We start from the raw sequence: 17,251 nt of genomic DNA, 5'->3' as shown, positions 1-17,251 counted from the left end.
GATTTGTCCTACTATCGACCAAAAAAAAAAAAAAAAGACTTTGATGATGTTCTCTGGAAGTCTTGATAGGGGGAAATGTATTTGCTAATGTTAGTCAACAGTAAATGGATTAGAAAATCAGTCCTAATGTAACAAGAAATTGGATGTAAAAGTCAAAATTTATGGCTCACGTAACAAGTTCCTGTCTAGTGAGTCAACTTCTCCCTGGTTTGCCTCAGACCCTTTTTTAGGGGAGCAATAGGCATAGAAATTAACTTTCAGATCACAGGATATTTCAGTAGACTAAAACTCACACATACTTTTCATAATATAAAGGCCCTAGAGCATAGGGATCAGTCTTGTGCACAATTTTTCTTGGTATTATTATTCTAGTGCCTTCCATTCATGCTCTTTGGCCAGATATATGGCCAGATATACTGAAGGAGTTAACATGATGCTAACAGTACTAAGTGATTTAGCTAAGTGAAAAAAGACCAGTACTAGGGGAAAAAATTATTGATCTAGTAAAAGTTTCTTTAAATGATTCCTGCACATAAGAAAATTTCTAACTCACACCTGAAGAGTTGGCTTGACTCTTGGCTGTTCCCATATGGTCTGGTCTTCTCCCACTGATGCTCTGAAGCAAATCTCGATCTAAGCTAGTGGGCTGGATCTTCATCCTCCTTTAAGGAAAACTCCCATTAGGTGCGTTGACAAGTTTTTCTATATGAAATTACATTGCCAAACTAAATAATAAAAGGATTCTTAAAGTGTTTGTGTGTGTGTGTGAGAGAGAGAGAAGCGCAAAATTTCCTTTGAATAAGGATTGTTCATAACACACATAACCTGTCATTATATACAGAATATAAATGCTCAATGAACTATGAAACTTCTGTTGAGTTTTGCCCTCTGCCTTCTGTGGATCTGTATTTGAAAGTTTGAATAGGACCTGGGTTTAAATATACATTTCTGTCACATGTGTTCTGTATTCATGCCATAAAGCTAGAGTACAACTCTACACTTAAGCAATTTTTGTACTCTCATGTGCAAAAAAAACCCTGTCATTTCTTTATTGTAATTAAGGTAGGTTGGGATAGCAGTTAAGATTAGTATTTTATGACATGTAAACAGTTGAATGTTCTCAGTCCAATATAAACCAACAGATACATAATTGATTCCTTATGGCATTTACTAGTTACATGGAAATTCAACAGATACATATATCTATAAATACACCAATAGATGAATATAAACATATATATTCTCAAGTGGATAATTATGAATGTATGTTTTATTGGGTTTTGGCTTGGTTTTTACAAAGGACATTTAAATTTTTATTAAAAATTTTATCCAGACTTGCAGTCGTGTCAAATGAAAAAAATAAGTATATTTCATGTTAGAAATAAACCTATCTTAGGTGGTATAATGCATTTGCAGATTGTGACCCTATGCCCTAGCAGGACTATAAATCCACACTGTGCCTGTGATTGATTTGGGATTTGGATTTCTGATCTGGCGGAGAGATGTGTAAAAACCTCAAGTAGTCAACAGCTCCCTATTGGCTGTGCATCTGAGGGGCTCAAGAGCATTGTTTATTCCAGCAAGTGTCTGGAATACATTATACTCAATAAATTGGCTCCTGTTACTCCCGTTTTGGAGAATATGAAGAATTTGTATACTGTGCAAAAATAAGTGTACTTTGCCCAAATAACAATTTTCCTTAATAGAAAATTCTGAATATGACTTTATCTTCTGAATCTAGTACTGCCAGTATTTTAAACACGTGGCATTTCCTAAAGAGCAATAATGAAATAATTCTCTACACCTTCAAATTCAGAAACTGGTTCAAAGTTTAGATCTGTTTTTATCCAAGGACCATATGAATCTAGGTTTTGAGAAGTTAAACAAAATAAAATGGTAGGATATTTGGGCTGGGAGCTGTTCTATATATATATTTAAGGAAATTTTAGGATCAGGGATCAAAAGACTATTAATACATAAAAATTTTAGATTATATGTTACTTCTAAATTATAAAGATTGACTTTTTAAATATGATTTTCAAATAAATACCATGCCTGTGGTCTTTGACAAAAGAAACTTTCATTGCTTTTGGTGATTTCATAGTAGACACATATATTTGGTAGTTTGGAGTTATTGTTGCTTCTTCCTTAAATAAAACTTTTGATGACCTAAGCTCTAAAAGACTCTGGATTTGCTTTTTTATATTATAAAAAAAATTTGTATTCATAATGGGTAGAAAGGATAAGCAATGAATTCAAAAAGGCAAAGGCATCCTCATCAACTGGCTGATTTGGTTAATATTTCTATTAGGACAAGATATTTGGGTGTTATTAGGTTAACATAATTTATCAGTGCACTGACTTCTACAAGAAGTCTTCTCACCTGATATATACCGTCTATTTTGGAAAGTTACAGGGTCTGCATACATATAAATATTTAACAGTTTGGGACCAAAAATCAGTCTTTGTGTGTATTTCTATTTATTTCCTGTGTGTTGGTCTTATCTCAGAATCTATAACCTAGGGTCTTCGAAGGTGAAGGATTCTGACTCTGACTTCATGGTATTTAGTACAAGTCAACAGATACTTGACTGATATAAACAACAATAAAGCATGTGAATCTAGATGAGTTTGAAAGAGTATGCACAATTATATTTGTATTCATGCCATGCTTTATACTTTCCGAGGGCCTTTTGCCTACATGATCTCATTTGATGTGAATAATTGAGTGAGGAAGGGGAAGGCATTTTATTTGAGAGGGAGGGAGAACTGCAAACATTTTAATGCTCACTGAAAAGCATGAGTCCTTATAAGAGCAAATCACCAAAGTATTTGCATATCTTTCCCGGCTTGTGATTGGATTCCCTAATCAAGTAAGCGGAAGTTCCCAAAGAAGGAGTATCTCAGGTTACAGGCCTGTGATGGATGCTTCAGCCAATGCCTAAATACTTCACAGGTTGAATCCAGGTTGGCTCTAGCCCCCATTAACGCACAGATAGAGAGGGATTTTGAGGTTACAGAAACTTCCCCCTACCCTCCCAAAGGGTTCCTTGATGCAAAGAAAGGCAAAAAATTTAATAGAAAGGATACTGAGCCAGATGGGACATTCAGTTGAGGCTGAACGATTTGGGGTAATCCACTTACTACTCTTAGTCTCAGTTTCCTTAAGTTAGACTACATACCTTTAAGACCACTTATAAAATTATTTGAATCCCAGATGTCTTAATAAGTTTCAGTCTGACTGCTTATTCCTTTAAATCCTCCCCACCCCAACGGGGGGGGGGGGAAGTACCATGTCACTCCGCCTGTCCTCCCCTTCCAGGTCCACCTCAAGCACACCTAACTCCCCCATGTTGACAGACCAACCCCCACCACCCTCTCCCTCAGTTTAAACACTGAAGGGCTGAGGAGTCCTAGACACCCCGCGGGGCATGGGCAGCAGGCCCACGCTCCAGCTCGGGTGCGGAGGGGCGTCGGGGCCCAGAGAGGGGGCCGGGGGCCGGGAAGGGGGTACTGGGAAGACCGGGGGTGCTGAGAAGAGGGTTCCCCTCGCCAGCGCCGGCCCTGCTGTCGCTGCGCACTCAGAGCCGCGCAAAGGGCGCCCCTCAACCCGGAGGCACAGGCGCACTTAAGAAGGAAAGAAAGAAAAAAGCCACCACTGGCTCCAATTTCTGGAAGCCAGAGCAGTTTTTGCCCTTAACACAGAGACAGGACCCCCTCTTAGCGCTGCCCTGGCCTCTCCGTTACCCATTTTCGGTTTGTTTTTGGAAGAACCGGTTCCTCAGCCCCTCGTCGCCGCAGTTGTGACACGAGTAAGTCCAGCCGCCGGGACCCTGTCTCCGGCCACCCTGCCCCCGCGCGCTCTCTTCCCACCTTCGGCCACGCCGGCGGCGCTCCGGCCCCTGCCCCGGCTGCCCGGCCGCTTTGGCCTCCAGTCGGGTTGCTGTGACGAAGAGACTTTGTTGTGAAACTAAATCTGACCCTTTGGCTCCCAGGCAGCGGCCGGGAGCCCGGGGCCGCTACCGCCCGCGGCCCCACTCGGGGCGGGAGGGCGGCGATCGGCGCCCGGGGAGCGGCGGAGGGGGCGCAGCCGCCGGGGGGCCCCGACCCCCGCGCGAGCGCGCGCACCTCCCGCGCCCCAGCCGGCCGGCGGTCTCCGAGGCGCGGACACCGCCGCCAGGTACGCGAGGGCACCTGGAAGGGCGCGGCGGCGCGCGCAATAATGGGGACGCGCGTCGCCCCTTTGCCTGGCAGCCTTAGGGCGCTCGCTGCACGTGGAGGGATGTGTCTGGGGCCGGTTTGTTTTCCTTCCGGGAGGTGGTGACTGATTGGGACGGAGGGGGACGCTAGGGGGTCATCTTGGCCCTATTTGATGTTGTGATTGCTGTCTTGGACGTGTGCTTGCTCTCGAAGCGCCAGTAATGGGAAACATTTGGGGAGCAGTCGGGGCAAGCAGATATTTATATTTAGCGCTTTCTAGCCCCCGGAGTTCCTCACTTTGGCCGAAAGTGAGTTGGTTGCTCCAAATCAAGGAGGGCAGTTAATAGTAGTAGCAGATGAATTGGAGAGGCCAATGACGGTGACACATTAATATGTCTAGGAATAATTAAGAGGGCAAGGAAAAAATAAACAGGATCTCTGCTTTACCTTTGGTGAAGTTAGGGTGAGGTGGGAATAATGCATAAACAATTTTTATCGTTTTCTTTGTTAAGACCCACCCAACATTTTTGTTCTGGTGGCCACGCTGATGAATACTAGCTCGGTAAGTCATCTCATAAAACTCAAAACCTCTTGAAAAGAATTGGGTGGGAGGAGGATTCAAGCCTGTAAAGAAGTGTGAATTAATTATATATTCCAAAACATCGGTAGCAAGTATCTACTCAGCAAACAGGATGCCAGCTATGAATGAGAAGTGGAAGAATAATGTAGAAGCCGGATGTCCATGTAGAACAAGGAAGGCATTCTCCCATCCTGTGCAGAGACCCCAAGTGTCCTGTGTCTCAAGCTCTGAGCTGTTCATTCCGCCCACGATGGGAAAGGGGGCCATGTACCAAGCGTCTTGTTACATGGATAAAAATGGTTTCTGCCCTGAAGGAGCAGTGTGGTGGACAATTGTGACCTACTGTGACGATTAGGGGGAAATCATAGGTGCACAAGGCTTCCTGGAGGAAAAGACTGGATGAGCCTTGAAAGCTATGTAGGAGACCGGGTGAAAGGTGCGTCCTCTGGGCAGAGATTTGTTGGCATCAGGGGCATCTAGAAGTAGCCAGGAGTAGCTGAGGTGAGTAGAGGGACCTGGGATGCTGGAGAGATGCGAAGGGAAGGTAGCTGGGGTCAGACTGGGAAAGACTTAGACCAAATCAGACTAAATCAGACTTGTTCCCTGCTTTGGGGAAGAGCGCAGTCTAACAAGTTTCACAATTTGGAACATGTAAAGGCCTTGGAGAGCAGGCAGAGGACTGTGCTAATTAAGATAAATTACAAAATAAGAACTATGAAAAAAATCTATTAGTGGGATTATTTCCCCTTAAAAAAAAGTCAAAAGTGTTCACAAAAGGTAATCAAAGAGGGTAGAGAGGGAACACTACAATAACAATACTGTTTTACTGTTATCTTAGTAACCTGAAAGGCAGCTTCTAAGTGTCCGATTAAGCAGTTGACTTACATCATAATTTTTGGATGTAAAACCTAGAGACAATTAAGCATATTGGATTATGGTTTTATGATCTTTCATCCTTTACAAAAATGCTTATCATCGGATCAACATAAATTTACTGAACATGTACTAGTGTAGGATGCAAAAATCTCTCTATCCTATTGAATGATATTAATGTCATTGTATAGATGAAGAAACAGACTCAGAAAGGTTAATTTGCAGAATCCTGAGTCAAAGAGAATCTGAGTGAGCTTGATTGACAGGCAGAAACTAACGAAATGAGAATTTCACAAGGATGAGTCAGTTCCTCAAATATAGAAGGATTGTGACTTGAAAATAGGTCATTTGCCGAAGAGTTTGAGTGTCCTTAAGCTCAGTCAATGCCAGTGGTGTTGGGATCCAGAGCCCACTGGCCGACAGACATGTCCTGTGGAGGGAAATCAGTAAGTTAAGTAACTCATTTTTAAAAAGACATTTTGGGCCTAGAAAGGAGAGCCCTCAGGGAATATTATTAATCTTAAATGTTTCAAGAATGATAGGAGGGTATTGAAGTATATTTGTGCAGGGGAAAAGCTGATGCTAGAGAAGGGGTTTTGATGGGTCTATTTCAGCTCAGTCTAAGGGAAAACCTCCTAAAAATTAAACCTTCCAGCTGTGAACCAAAAGACTTGCCATGCTGGTGAAATCTCTGTCCCCAGAAGTGTTCCTGCAGCAGCAGGCTGGCTATCTGTAAAGGTTGTTTTCGGGGACTCCCATTCTAGGTGGGAATTTAGATTCCACAACATCCTTCTGTGGCCCCATCACACCATCTCATACCACCTATATCCGTGTACGTATGTCACCCATTAATTGTTTGCTCATGGAATTGTGGGGAGGCAGATTTCTGAAACTCTTCTAGTGTTGCTGTAAGTTATCCTTTGATTTTAAGGAAAGAGTGAAATTCATGAAGCCCTGAGTCAGTGCCTCTTTTCTGAGAACTTAATGCTTTCTCCATTACTGTCTTTGTTTTCGGTGTTTTGGCTTCTGAAACTGCAGTCCTGCAATCTTATTCCATCAAGCAGTCCTTACTCTGGTCAAGAAGCAAGTAAAAGTAAGAGTCAGCATCCAGGAAATGAGGAAATTGCTTTGCTAAACTTTAGCTGTGATTGTCAAGGGTAAAGGAGTAGTAGTGTGGAGCAGAGCAGGGAGGTGTTTATTCTCTAGTTTCTCCTAAACTGGCACATGTAATATGCATTATTTCTAAGGTCTAATGATGAACTTGGATCCCCTGTACTAAATATATTACCTAATGACCTGGATATTGAAGTCTATGCCTATATCCATGGCTAAAATTGCCTTCAAATTTTAGCATAAATGGCATAAGAGTCTGAGAAATAAATCTTTCCATTTATTTTTTAGAAATAAACCTGCTTTTTCGGGGCACCTGGGTGGCTCAGTCATTAAGCATCTGCCTTTGGCTCAGGTCATGATCCCAGGGTCCTGGGATCGAGTCCCGCATCGGGCTGTCTGCTCAGAGGGAAGCCTGCTTCTCCCTCTCACACTCCCTCTGCTTGTGTTCCCTCTCTTGCTGTGTCTCTCTCTGTCAAATAAATAAATAAAATCTTAAAAAAAAAAAAGGAATAAACCTGCTTTTTAATTTTAATAGCTGAACTTTTTTGTAGGTTAATCACAGACCAAGTACTTTATGATTCTGACTCAGGGTATTACTGAAAACCTGACCACCATTCCACATTCTAATTTGTCTTCAAAAATTAAAACCTTCAGGATCTATCAATTATTGACATGCCAATTGAACTTTAATATTAAAGAACATTGTATACTTTTTAATCCTCACCTCTTAAACCAAGGAGATGTTTTAAAGCCCCTTTTCACTTTGACACCTAAAAATGAACATTATTAATTGTTGGACCCATATGGTTATTAGAGAGTAGTGTTGGTAGATAAATGGCTAGACAAAGATCAGCACTAATGTCATGTTTGATTTGGAGGGGCAAGGGCAATTATATTATCAAAATGTTACTTCCTTGATGGTACTGGAAAAAAGAGGTTAACAACTAATAATAAATGTGAATTGTGGCACATTAAAAAAAATCAACTTTATTAGTGTATAGTTCAGTGAGTTTTGATAATTATGTTCACCCATGTCACCACTACAATCAAGATCTAGCACTTCTAGTGCTCCAGAAAGTTCCTGCATACCCCTATACAGTCAATCAACCACTCTCCACCCCATCCTCTACTCTGGTTCCAGGCAACCCCTGTCCTGCTTTTCATCCCTATGGGTGAGTTTTTGTGGTGCATTTTTTTTTTTAAAGATCTTATTTATTTCTTTGGCAGAAAGAGAGACAGCGAGAGAGGGAACACAAGCAGGGGAAGTGGGGGGAGGGAGAAACAGGCTTCCCACGGAGAGGGAGCCCGATATGGGGCTTGATATGGGGCTTGATATGGGACTTGATATGGGGCTTGATATGGGGCTCGATCCCAGGACCCTGGGATCATGACCTGAGCCTAAGGCAGATGCTTAACAACCGAGCCACCCAGGCGCCCCAAGGTTTTGTGGTGTATTTTTAACATCTTAGGAGGTATTCGATGGTAGAAAACACAATCACTGAATGGTACCAGTGTAGTTTGCTACCAGTTATTCTAGACCTTGTTATTTTAAAACTGAAACTACAGTCTCTGTAGGCTGAGAAACTATTTCTATGATACATTGTATTATAAACTACACCTGTGGAGGACTGACAGTACCCTACAACCAGTAGATGCAGCAAAATTAATATACCAGCCTGGTATAATTTTAGATACATTTCTCATTTGTGACTATGTTTTAGATTATTTTCTCTTGAATGCCTGCATTTGTTCATTACATATGAGATTTATAGGCCTGTGGTTCTCAAGCAATATGCTGGTTCTCAAGCAATATGCTACCACACACCACTGTTCCTCAAATCCCTCATGGGTGTTCCACCAATCATAATTAATGGGCAACATTTACTATTTCTGTGCTTGAGTATAAAGCATTTTATGACAATGGCTGTCAGACTCAACCAATGGAGTCATGTGGCATGGTGATTCACCTTGCTGAAAGACAGGAGAAAGTGATCAGAATGGCAATAAAAGAGCGCATATTTATTGGAATGAGGTTTGACTTTTCATCTTGAGTCCATGAGAGCAGATTCTATTCAAAGAGCAATGTTGAGTGGAAGAAAGAGCAAGTGACCCATATGTGATAACCACGCATACTTTTATCAGCATGGTGATGGTCTACATCAACAATTTAACGCTTTTAAACGTCCAGCCACGGTTTTTATATTCTTTTATATTTTATATTCTTCCATGAACAAAAAAATTTGGTAACCTTTGATATAGGGAGATTCATGAATGCTGTCAAGATCACAGGTTCTGTGGTAGTAATTTCATTGGAATATTCTTAAGATATGACTCTCCTGTTTCATCCTTCTCCTAGGGTCAATGTTGTATGTAAGAGAGATCTGAATAAGTGAATTTGACCTCACTTTCTAAGAATTACTACTTTCAACTATCATACCTTTTGATCCCCTAATTGCAGTTTGGAATTTATCCTTAAAGCTTTTAAAAGAGGGAAAAGGGGAGCCTGGGTGGCTCAGTTGGTTAAGCGACTGCCTTTGGCTCAGGTCATGATCCTGGAGTCCCGGGATGGAGTCCCACACTGAGCTTCCTGCTGAGCAGGGAGTTGCTTCTCCCTCTGACCCTCCCCCCTCTCATGGGCTCTCGCTCTCATTCTCTCTCTCTCTCAAATAAATAAAATCTTTAAAAAAATAAAAAATAAATAAAAAATAAAAGGGAAAAGAACTTGATGAATGAAAATCTTGAAGTGTTATATGCTATAGTGCAAGTGTGAAAAAAACCTAAATGTCCCACTTTATGGGAATATTGCCCTGATGAAATATGAAGTACATGGAAATTAAAAATGGTAAGTATAGACCATAAAATACTTACAGAACAATGTTAAGAGAAACGAGAAAAATGGAAGCATGATGATTCACTATGATTATAGTTTTATAAAAGTAAGTTGGATTGATGGGATTATGGGTGTATTCCTTTAGAGTTTTCTTAATATTGTTCATATACTAAGTGCTGCATTAAAATACTGTGTAGGTCTACTGCTCTTGAAAACATAGTTTGAATTGAACTTTAGTTATTGAATAAACACATGCCATTAATTTTCCTTATTCACATCAGCTCATTTGATTGTCCCCTTGCCTTCCATTCTTCATCTGAAGTTAGGAGGAAATTGCATATGATGGAAGCAGAATTCTGGTCATATTCATATAGAAATTCTATAATGAATAGTTGGGCTTCATACTTAAAACTTTAAAATAGCAGTACCAGTATATCAGTGGAATGGCTATAAAAGCAAATTGTTGTAGACATTTATTTCTATAGAAACTTTATCTCCAGCTGTAGAAGACTTTTCACCAATGTCGAGCTGAACTTGGTTTTTCATTAATGGTTTCAGTGGTTGGGATGTGCTCCTTAACACTCTAAGAGCTGATTGAGTATCTGGTTTCTGAATCTCATTCACCTGAGTATGCCCAATCTCTGTTTTCCTTGCTATAACCAAATTTCTTAGGAAGGTGAACAAAGCAAAGATGAGGTGGCAGTGCCACACGGCATCTTGTGGCTTTGGGAGCCATGGAATGGTGAGTTGCGTAGGTCCCTGGAGGACATTCATCCAGTGGTTCATTTCACTGCAGGCTTCTGTTTGTAAATTTTCTTAAAGACCCCTTGATTTGATATGTTTATTCAATCTGTAGTTGTAGTCTTCTGGGGACATAGTTCAGAATAGCCCTTTTCTTTTCTATAAAGCAATGTTCAACCACCAGTTTCCTTCTGCTTCTCAGGAATGTTCGAAAACTCAACACTTGGTGAGAAAGCAAAGATTAAAGTGATGGTGTGTTGTAATGAAAATATTCTTTCATCCAAGGAGCCACAAGTTATTAACAGTGTCTGATGGGTCTCTGGTTCATTAGAGGTGATTTATGTGTCATCTAAAATATAACCCATTTTTCAAAACCAGCAGGAAAAATTAAAATATAGATGATGTATAAAATTTTTAAAAATACTATTTTCTTCCCAATCACATTAGTCTCTACCTTATTTTTTTTCAATCTAGAAGGTTTGTCCCATGAGCCTGCCTGACTAGACCTTTTCTCCGTTTCATGCCTCTGTAATTTATACTTATGCCAAGTTAACTTCTCCCAATATTTTGTTTTGACAATGGCCAGGAAGTTTGTGATGATCCAGAACTAAGGTAAAACAAGATGATATTTACGTGTAAGATGAGGTGCTATTGCTTATTTTATCAACCACCTAGCTTTTGCTGATGGATAGAAATGAATGGAAAGGACCTATGTAGACTGAATATGGATTTTACTGAACCCAGGAAATTTTAGGTTCAGAGCTATTGAGTATTTTTATTTTCAGCAGCAAGGGCTGTTCATAGACATGGGGGAAAAATTGACATCCCAGGGAAATTTAAATTATAGCAGGAATGCACAGAATAGATTTTCCGCCTCACATGCATTAAAGTTGCTGTATTTAGAACTATTCCATGTTTTAAAAAAGTAATAAGCTTGGGGGCACCTGGGTGGCTCAGTCATTAAGCATCTGCCTTAGGCTCGGGTCGTGATCCCAGGGTCCTGGAATCGAGCCCCGCATCAGGCTCCCTGCTCAGCCAGGAGCCTGCTTCTCCCTCTCTCGCTCCCCCTGCTGTGTTCCCTCTCTAGCTGTCTCTCTCTCTGTGTCAAATAAATAAATAAATAAATAAATAAATGAATAAATCTTTAAAAAAAGGTAATAAGCTTGTTATTTGCCATAGGGCCAAAATGTCACCTCCAAGTATCACTTAACTCTACTGGTATAATTATAATGTCATCACTGGGGGCTCAATTTCATAATGCATCTGGGCCCCCAAAGGAAATTTTGTATGATTGTGATATTTGTCAGATTGAGTCTCAATTTGATACTTTCTGATGAGTCTATCAGTGTATATGTCTAACATTTATTTGCTATTGTCTGTTTGCTAGTACATGTATACTAATTTTAGTTTCTTCCTACCCTACACCCCCAAGAGTGGCAAATCGAAAGGAAGTTCCTAAGGCTCCCATTACTCCCGTGTCCAGTGAGTCCACCTACCAAAGTTAGCTTTTCAGTGGTGTTTCATCGACATTCCGGGGGGTTGGACCGAAGGAGGAATAGTCCCCTCAAGATGTTGAAAAGACCAAACGGGGCCAATACTCCTTGTTTCCTTCTTGCCCAGCATGCCTCCCACTCTCCCTCTTGCTGAGCAGAACCACCTGCATGATTCTGTTCAAGACCACATGCCTAGGCTAGCATCTGGGCTGGGCCTGTAAGTGCAACACTGCCCTGAACTGTGAGTGCCTGTCTTCTGTAAGCTGCAGTGGCCTTGGAAGGGGCTGATTACCACTGTCTGCCCTGGGAGAGCATTTTGCTCAGGTGGCCTGGTGCAGCTAGCCAATAGGAAGAGTCAAATCATATTTAAATATGTGCCCAGCTGTGCAGCTGTTTCTCGCTATTTTCTCAGTTGATCTTTTCTTCCTACTTGAGGAGTTGTTGAAATACATTTCAGAAAGAGGCTTCCAGGCTTTTCCTCTGTCCTCACAGTAGATAACTGACTCCAGAATGATGACATTGGCCAGCAGAAATCCAGGTTGTCTCTCAGTCCCTTGTCTTTTGATCAGGGAACCTTACACTTCAGTGGCTACAGAGCAATGGCCTTCCATGGTGTGTAACTCCAGGGGGCACCCCTCTTACGGAGGATTCTGTAATAGTTGACTCGGGAGCGGGTAAGTAAAGGATTTGGCCTTTTGTGGTAAATGCACCCATCTCTTTGGCAAGGTGAGTGCTGTGGGTGGCTGTGTGAATGGGTATCCAACCGCCACCAGACCCATGGTGCCCTGTCCTTGTAGGGAGACCTCTGATATCAAGACATCTGCCTCTGGTGCTCCACAAATCTCCTAAAGCAAATCTCAACCCACTGATCCTTCCATCAGTGTGCGTCTGCCCTCACCATTCTGTATCTAGATGAGCCTCCTTGAACATTCCTCTATTCCTTCTTTTCTAGGAAGCACTCCTTGGTTTAAACGAAGTCCCTGAGAATTTCACCTCTGAGTACTCCATATGTGTTTATATGTAGGTCTAAACAGTTTTATGAATAGCTACTCTCTATGTGTGCCATAAGTAAGTAAATAGGTATGTAGGTAGATAGATATGAATCAAGTAACCTGTTTTTCCTTGAGCCTGTTTCTTAGGTACTTGAAACAAATGTTCAGGACTGGAAATTTGAAGGATATTTTTTAAAGTTGATTGAATGAGATAGCACCACCATTTACCTGCCCACCTAATTCTGACTCAGAGTTCACATGTATTAAAAAATTGCCATGCATCGATAACACTCATTCACTCATTCATTCATTCTGAATATTTAATGAGTGCCATATGTGCCCTGAACAAGAGAGTAGCCTAGCCCTCATGGAGCTACAGTCTAGTAGGGGAGACAGGTAGAGAAATAATTACAGTCCCATTAGGTAAGTGGTATAATGGGGGCAGGCTTATTTATAAACCATGAAAGATCAAGTCCAGCAAAGGAATTAAGGGTTTTCTAAAGCCAGGCTCCTAAATATCAGTAGACCCAGTCATGGCATCTATTGCACGGTTTGGATTGACATGTAGAAATCTGGAAACAACTATGCTGATTTAGCAAGCAGTGGAGGATTTGTAAATAAAGTCCATGGCTCTCTGTGATTTTTTGATTTTTGAGTGGTAGTCTTTCTCAGTGGAGACGTCTATCTGAAGTAGATGAATGCTGACTCTTTTGACTTCTCAATAAGCTCAGTCTTTTATTTTTTAGCCCAGGAAACAATAACAAATACAGCATTTGGTACAGAAGAGTTTCATCTTCAGAAGAAATAAAATTACAAATGAAATACCTTTCATGCTCATGTAACTTGACCATTCCTAATACCTTAAACTGTTCAGTAAGTTCAATATGGAAATATGGCAAAGAAACACATGGGAAATAATCCTGGAATATCAAATATACAGATTTTGATTGAAACATGTTCTCAGGACAGGTATGGAGAGGATGGGAGTTTAGGGGAAATCAGAGGGGGCTTTGTCTTGGGCCTGCTCCCTTCTGTGAGGAATGAGACCGGGCTTTGTCTCGCCATATATAGGTGCACTGTGGGCAATTCACGTGAAAACACTTTGTAAACTGTAAAGTGTTTGACCAAAGTAAGGCAGGATTATTATTATAATTTTTAAAAGTTGCCTTATCGCCTAGAAAAGTTAATGTGCCTCAAGAGAGGAACTCAAGCAATGAAAAAAGTCTAGTTTCTATAATATCTCTTCCTTGATTATGCAAGGAATCCTCTAGAAGCAGTGATGGGGTGATTTTAAGATTCAGTTCTGAAATTTTGAGCAATTTGAAATAGAGTACTATATTGTGTTTTCTTGGTTTAGCAGACCGTAAATACATCCACAGGATTTTTATTTACTCATAACCTGAAATTAAAAAATGGTTTCTGGTGAAAATTACAAAAGCACTGTGTTCTCATAAGTATTCTCAAAATTTGGGGACTCAAAATTTATGAGTCTTATGTTGCACAAGAAGCATCACCTTTGTGTTGACAGTGGATAAGGCATGTATTTTCCAGCATTGATAATTGTGAGTGAAACAAACATAAATGAGAATGACTCCAGCATTTCAAAATTACATCCCAAATCGTCCAAGCTTGGGATCTTTTACCTGAAGATTATGTGTGCAAATGCATTCATTCATTAACTTATACCTATAAAATATAAGCCTGTAAGATATCATCCAATTGAAATCTCCCATTTCATAGATAGTAAAACTGAGGCTCAGAGGGATTAAATTATTTACCTCAGATCATTCAACTAGTTTGTGGCAGAGTAAGAACCTGAATTCAGATCTCTTGACTTCTAGTGTAGTAGTTCTCCTACCATGCTAACATGCAGAGGTTCGAGTACTTTTACAAAAAGTAATACTGAAGTTAGACTACTGCATACTCAGGGAGCCTGGATAGCTCATTGGTTAAGCATCCGACTCTTGGTTTTGGCTCTGGCCATGGTCTCAGGGTTGTGAGATGGATCCCCGAGTTAGCTCTGTGCTGGGTGTGGAACCTACTTAAAATTCTCTCCTCCTCCCTCTCCCCTGCCCCCCGTGTGCACTCTCAAAAAAAAACAAAAAAAAAAAAAGAAAGAAAGAAAAGAAAAGAAAAGAAAAGAAAAAGAAAAAAGACTACTACATAGTCTTCTGTAATTTTGTCTTGGTTGATACTAAGATCATGTCAGTTTTTTTTTTTTCTTAAAATTCCATAATATTTAAATATCTGTGTTGGAATTGATGTGAGGCAAGTAGAAAGATGTCTAAGTTGCCAAGGCCAAGTAAGAGAACCTGAGAGTCTCTTTTGGGTTCCTCATTTGAGCATGAGCATGAAAATCAATTCAGAAAGTTAGGAAATGAGAATGGGCACCAGATGACTATGTTATTATTTTTTTTGAAGGTAGGTAACTGCAGAATATATTTCAACATACTGTATTTATTGTCCACATCTTGAAGCATCCCCAAAACCCATTCTTCTCAAAGGTGTTGAGTCTCTGAAGGTTCAGAATTGATCAGCCGTGAAACTGTGACCTAATGTAAACTTGCTAAGAAATAGTATAATAATATCCTTGCCCTGAGGGTAAAACACTCAACTCTAGATTCACTCTTTTATCTTCACTCAGACTACAATCATATCTCTTTGTTACTATTTCCTCTTTGCATTATGGTACAATTGACATTGATAAATAGCTTAGAGAAACTGAATTCAAAAAGAAAAAAAAAGCTCTTGTACTGTTGGCTCAAAAATAATGTGTGTAGAAAGCCCTCTAGCTGGCCTCTCCATTCTTTTTTTTTCTCAGGCTGCAGCTGCTGACAGCAGACACACTGAGCTATAATTTGGCCACATTTGGCTCATGTAAATTGTGCTAAACAGTGAGCCCATAATATTTATTTTAAAGATTTCATTCAGTGAAGGTAAGCATTCTTGACTTGTGTATACATGCGAGCAAATGGAAAGCTGCAGATGCAAAGATCAGTTCTTGATTTCATGCCACACAATTAATACGGCTGCTTGATGCTCTATTCTTCACAGGTGCAGGGGTGTTGGGACCGTTTGAAGAAGTGTGTAGCTAATAGCCCATATATAATTCAGAAGAAAAAGTCTTCAATGGAAGACCCCCGGGGGATAAATGGACAGTCTGTAAGTAAACAGAATGTCAATCCTAAGGAAAGAGTTATTACTTTTAAAATTGAAATTACTATTTTTGTTGTAACCTGAGTGTCTGGAAATTCCTTGAAAGCTCTGTACTAATTTTTAATGATTTTAGAAGTTATGAATTAAGTAGTGTACTATTTAATCAGCTTAACCTAATCTATATCTATCTTAGAGATATTGGTTATCAAAAGTAGAGTTCTAGAAGAAAAACGCCAACCTTCAGTATGACTTAATTACACCAATATGAATAATGTAGTTTTAAGGCTTACATTTTCCTTTGCCTCTGGGAAAACATATAGTTGTCTCATAAAACTTGAAATTAATGTCTAAGTTTTAGATTGCCTTGTGTGTATTTGTTTTATGAATACGTGTGTGTGTGCATCTTTCAAATGTGTATTTAGTGTTACTTTGCCAGTTTGATAAACTCTTGAATGCGTTTTAAGTTAAGGAGAACCTTAGGTTCTTAGGCTTTATTTCTTTTGTTTATCTTGTGAGCAGAAGAGAAAGGATTCAGAAATTTTCCTCAGGTTCTTATCAGGAAGAAAGCAAGCTTCCTTTGACTCATTAACAAATATTCCCAACTAGAGATAACCTTATAAATAACTTTTGGGGTATTTATAACTTGAATGAGGCAATGGATATTAATTTTTAAAAAGCACACGTCAGTAAGTTAAAGTTGTTATGGAAAATACCCATGGCAATATTTGGGGTAGCATACGTGACTTTGTCTTTTAGGTTCTCTGTTCAGATATGATGCTTTTAAACCTGTGGTTTCATAGCTCAGCTCTGTCCACGGTAGTATTATTACAAACCTGAAGTGTGATCTTTAGTAATGGGGTTGTGGTTCCTGTAAATGTGTGTTTTACAAGACCTGTTGGTGTTATACAATAAGCAGTAACTGCTAATGGTTAAAGATTTTAATAACAAAGGGTCAAGTGCTATCAGAGTATTTTTGTAGTCACACTGTATGCAGTTACAGGGTGTATTTTTATGGATCTCCTCAGTCATCTTGTGAGGTATCATTCCATAAGGGGTAGCTTTTAGCCTAAACAGGCAACGGACCCTTAATCCATTTAATTTGTTTGTTCTTTTAAATTCCTGTAATGGGCCAGGTGTATTCGATTTTATTATTATGTTAAAAATATTTTTGTAGTGCATATGAAATAAATGAAAAATTTAACTCACTAATAACTTCCTACTTATTGCCCTCTTTCATGTAACTTTTCTCTTTAGGTTGATGTAAATTGATGTG

At 40.0% G+C, this 17,251-nt stretch overlaps 2 protein-coding genes across 5 annotated transcripts in view; one reads left to right on the top strand and one right to left on the bottom strand.

Annotated features, from left to right (window-relative positions):
• The window catches only part of LOC112823570 (uncharacterized), a 47,623-nt gene extending 42,940 nt beyond the window's left edge, over positions 1-4,683 (bottom strand). Inside the window, exons 1-4 of the mRNA XM_073893465.1 lie at positions 4,648-4,683; positions 4,024-4,324; positions 3,748-3,943; positions 556-662 (exon numbers count right to left, since the gene is read on the bottom strand). Coding sequence (XP_073749566.1) covers positions 556-662; positions 3,748-3,943; positions 4,024-4,324; positions 4,648-4,683 — 640 coding nt within the window. The remainder of the gene's footprint in view (positions 1-555; positions 663-3,747; positions 3,944-4,023; positions 4,325-4,647) is intronic.
• EYA1 (EYA transcriptional coactivator and phosphatase 1) overlaps positions 3,597-17,251 on the top strand; it is a 357,490-nt gene continuing 343,835 nt past the window's right edge. For 2 of the 4 annotated variants that reach the window (XM_073892887.1, XM_073892886.1), the window contains exons 1-2: positions 3,874-4,180; positions 15,877-15,984. Coding sequence is in view for 3 of the 4 variants with exons in the window: in XM_073892886.1 (XP_073748987.1) it covers positions 15,952-15,984 (33 nt within the window). In the remaining variant the exon portion in view is untranslated. Of the gene's footprint in view, positions 3,813-3,873; positions 4,181-4,592; positions 4,763-15,876; positions 15,985-17,251 lie in introns of those variants that run through there. The other 2 variants (XM_073892885.1, XM_073892884.1) reach the window with 2 other exon arrangements.

The sequence above is a fragment of the Callorhinus ursinus genome, unplaced genomic scaffold (genome assembly GCF_003265705.2).
Source record: "Callorhinus ursinus isolate GAN/ISIS: 27379988/994484 unplaced genomic scaffold, GSC_fseal_2.0 scaffold5, whole genome shotgun sequence".
Taxonomy (NCBI): domain Eukaryota; kingdom Metazoa; phylum Chordata; class Mammalia; order Carnivora; family Otariidae; genus Callorhinus; species Callorhinus ursinus.
This window is presented reverse-complemented; position numbering and strand designations above follow the sequence as displayed.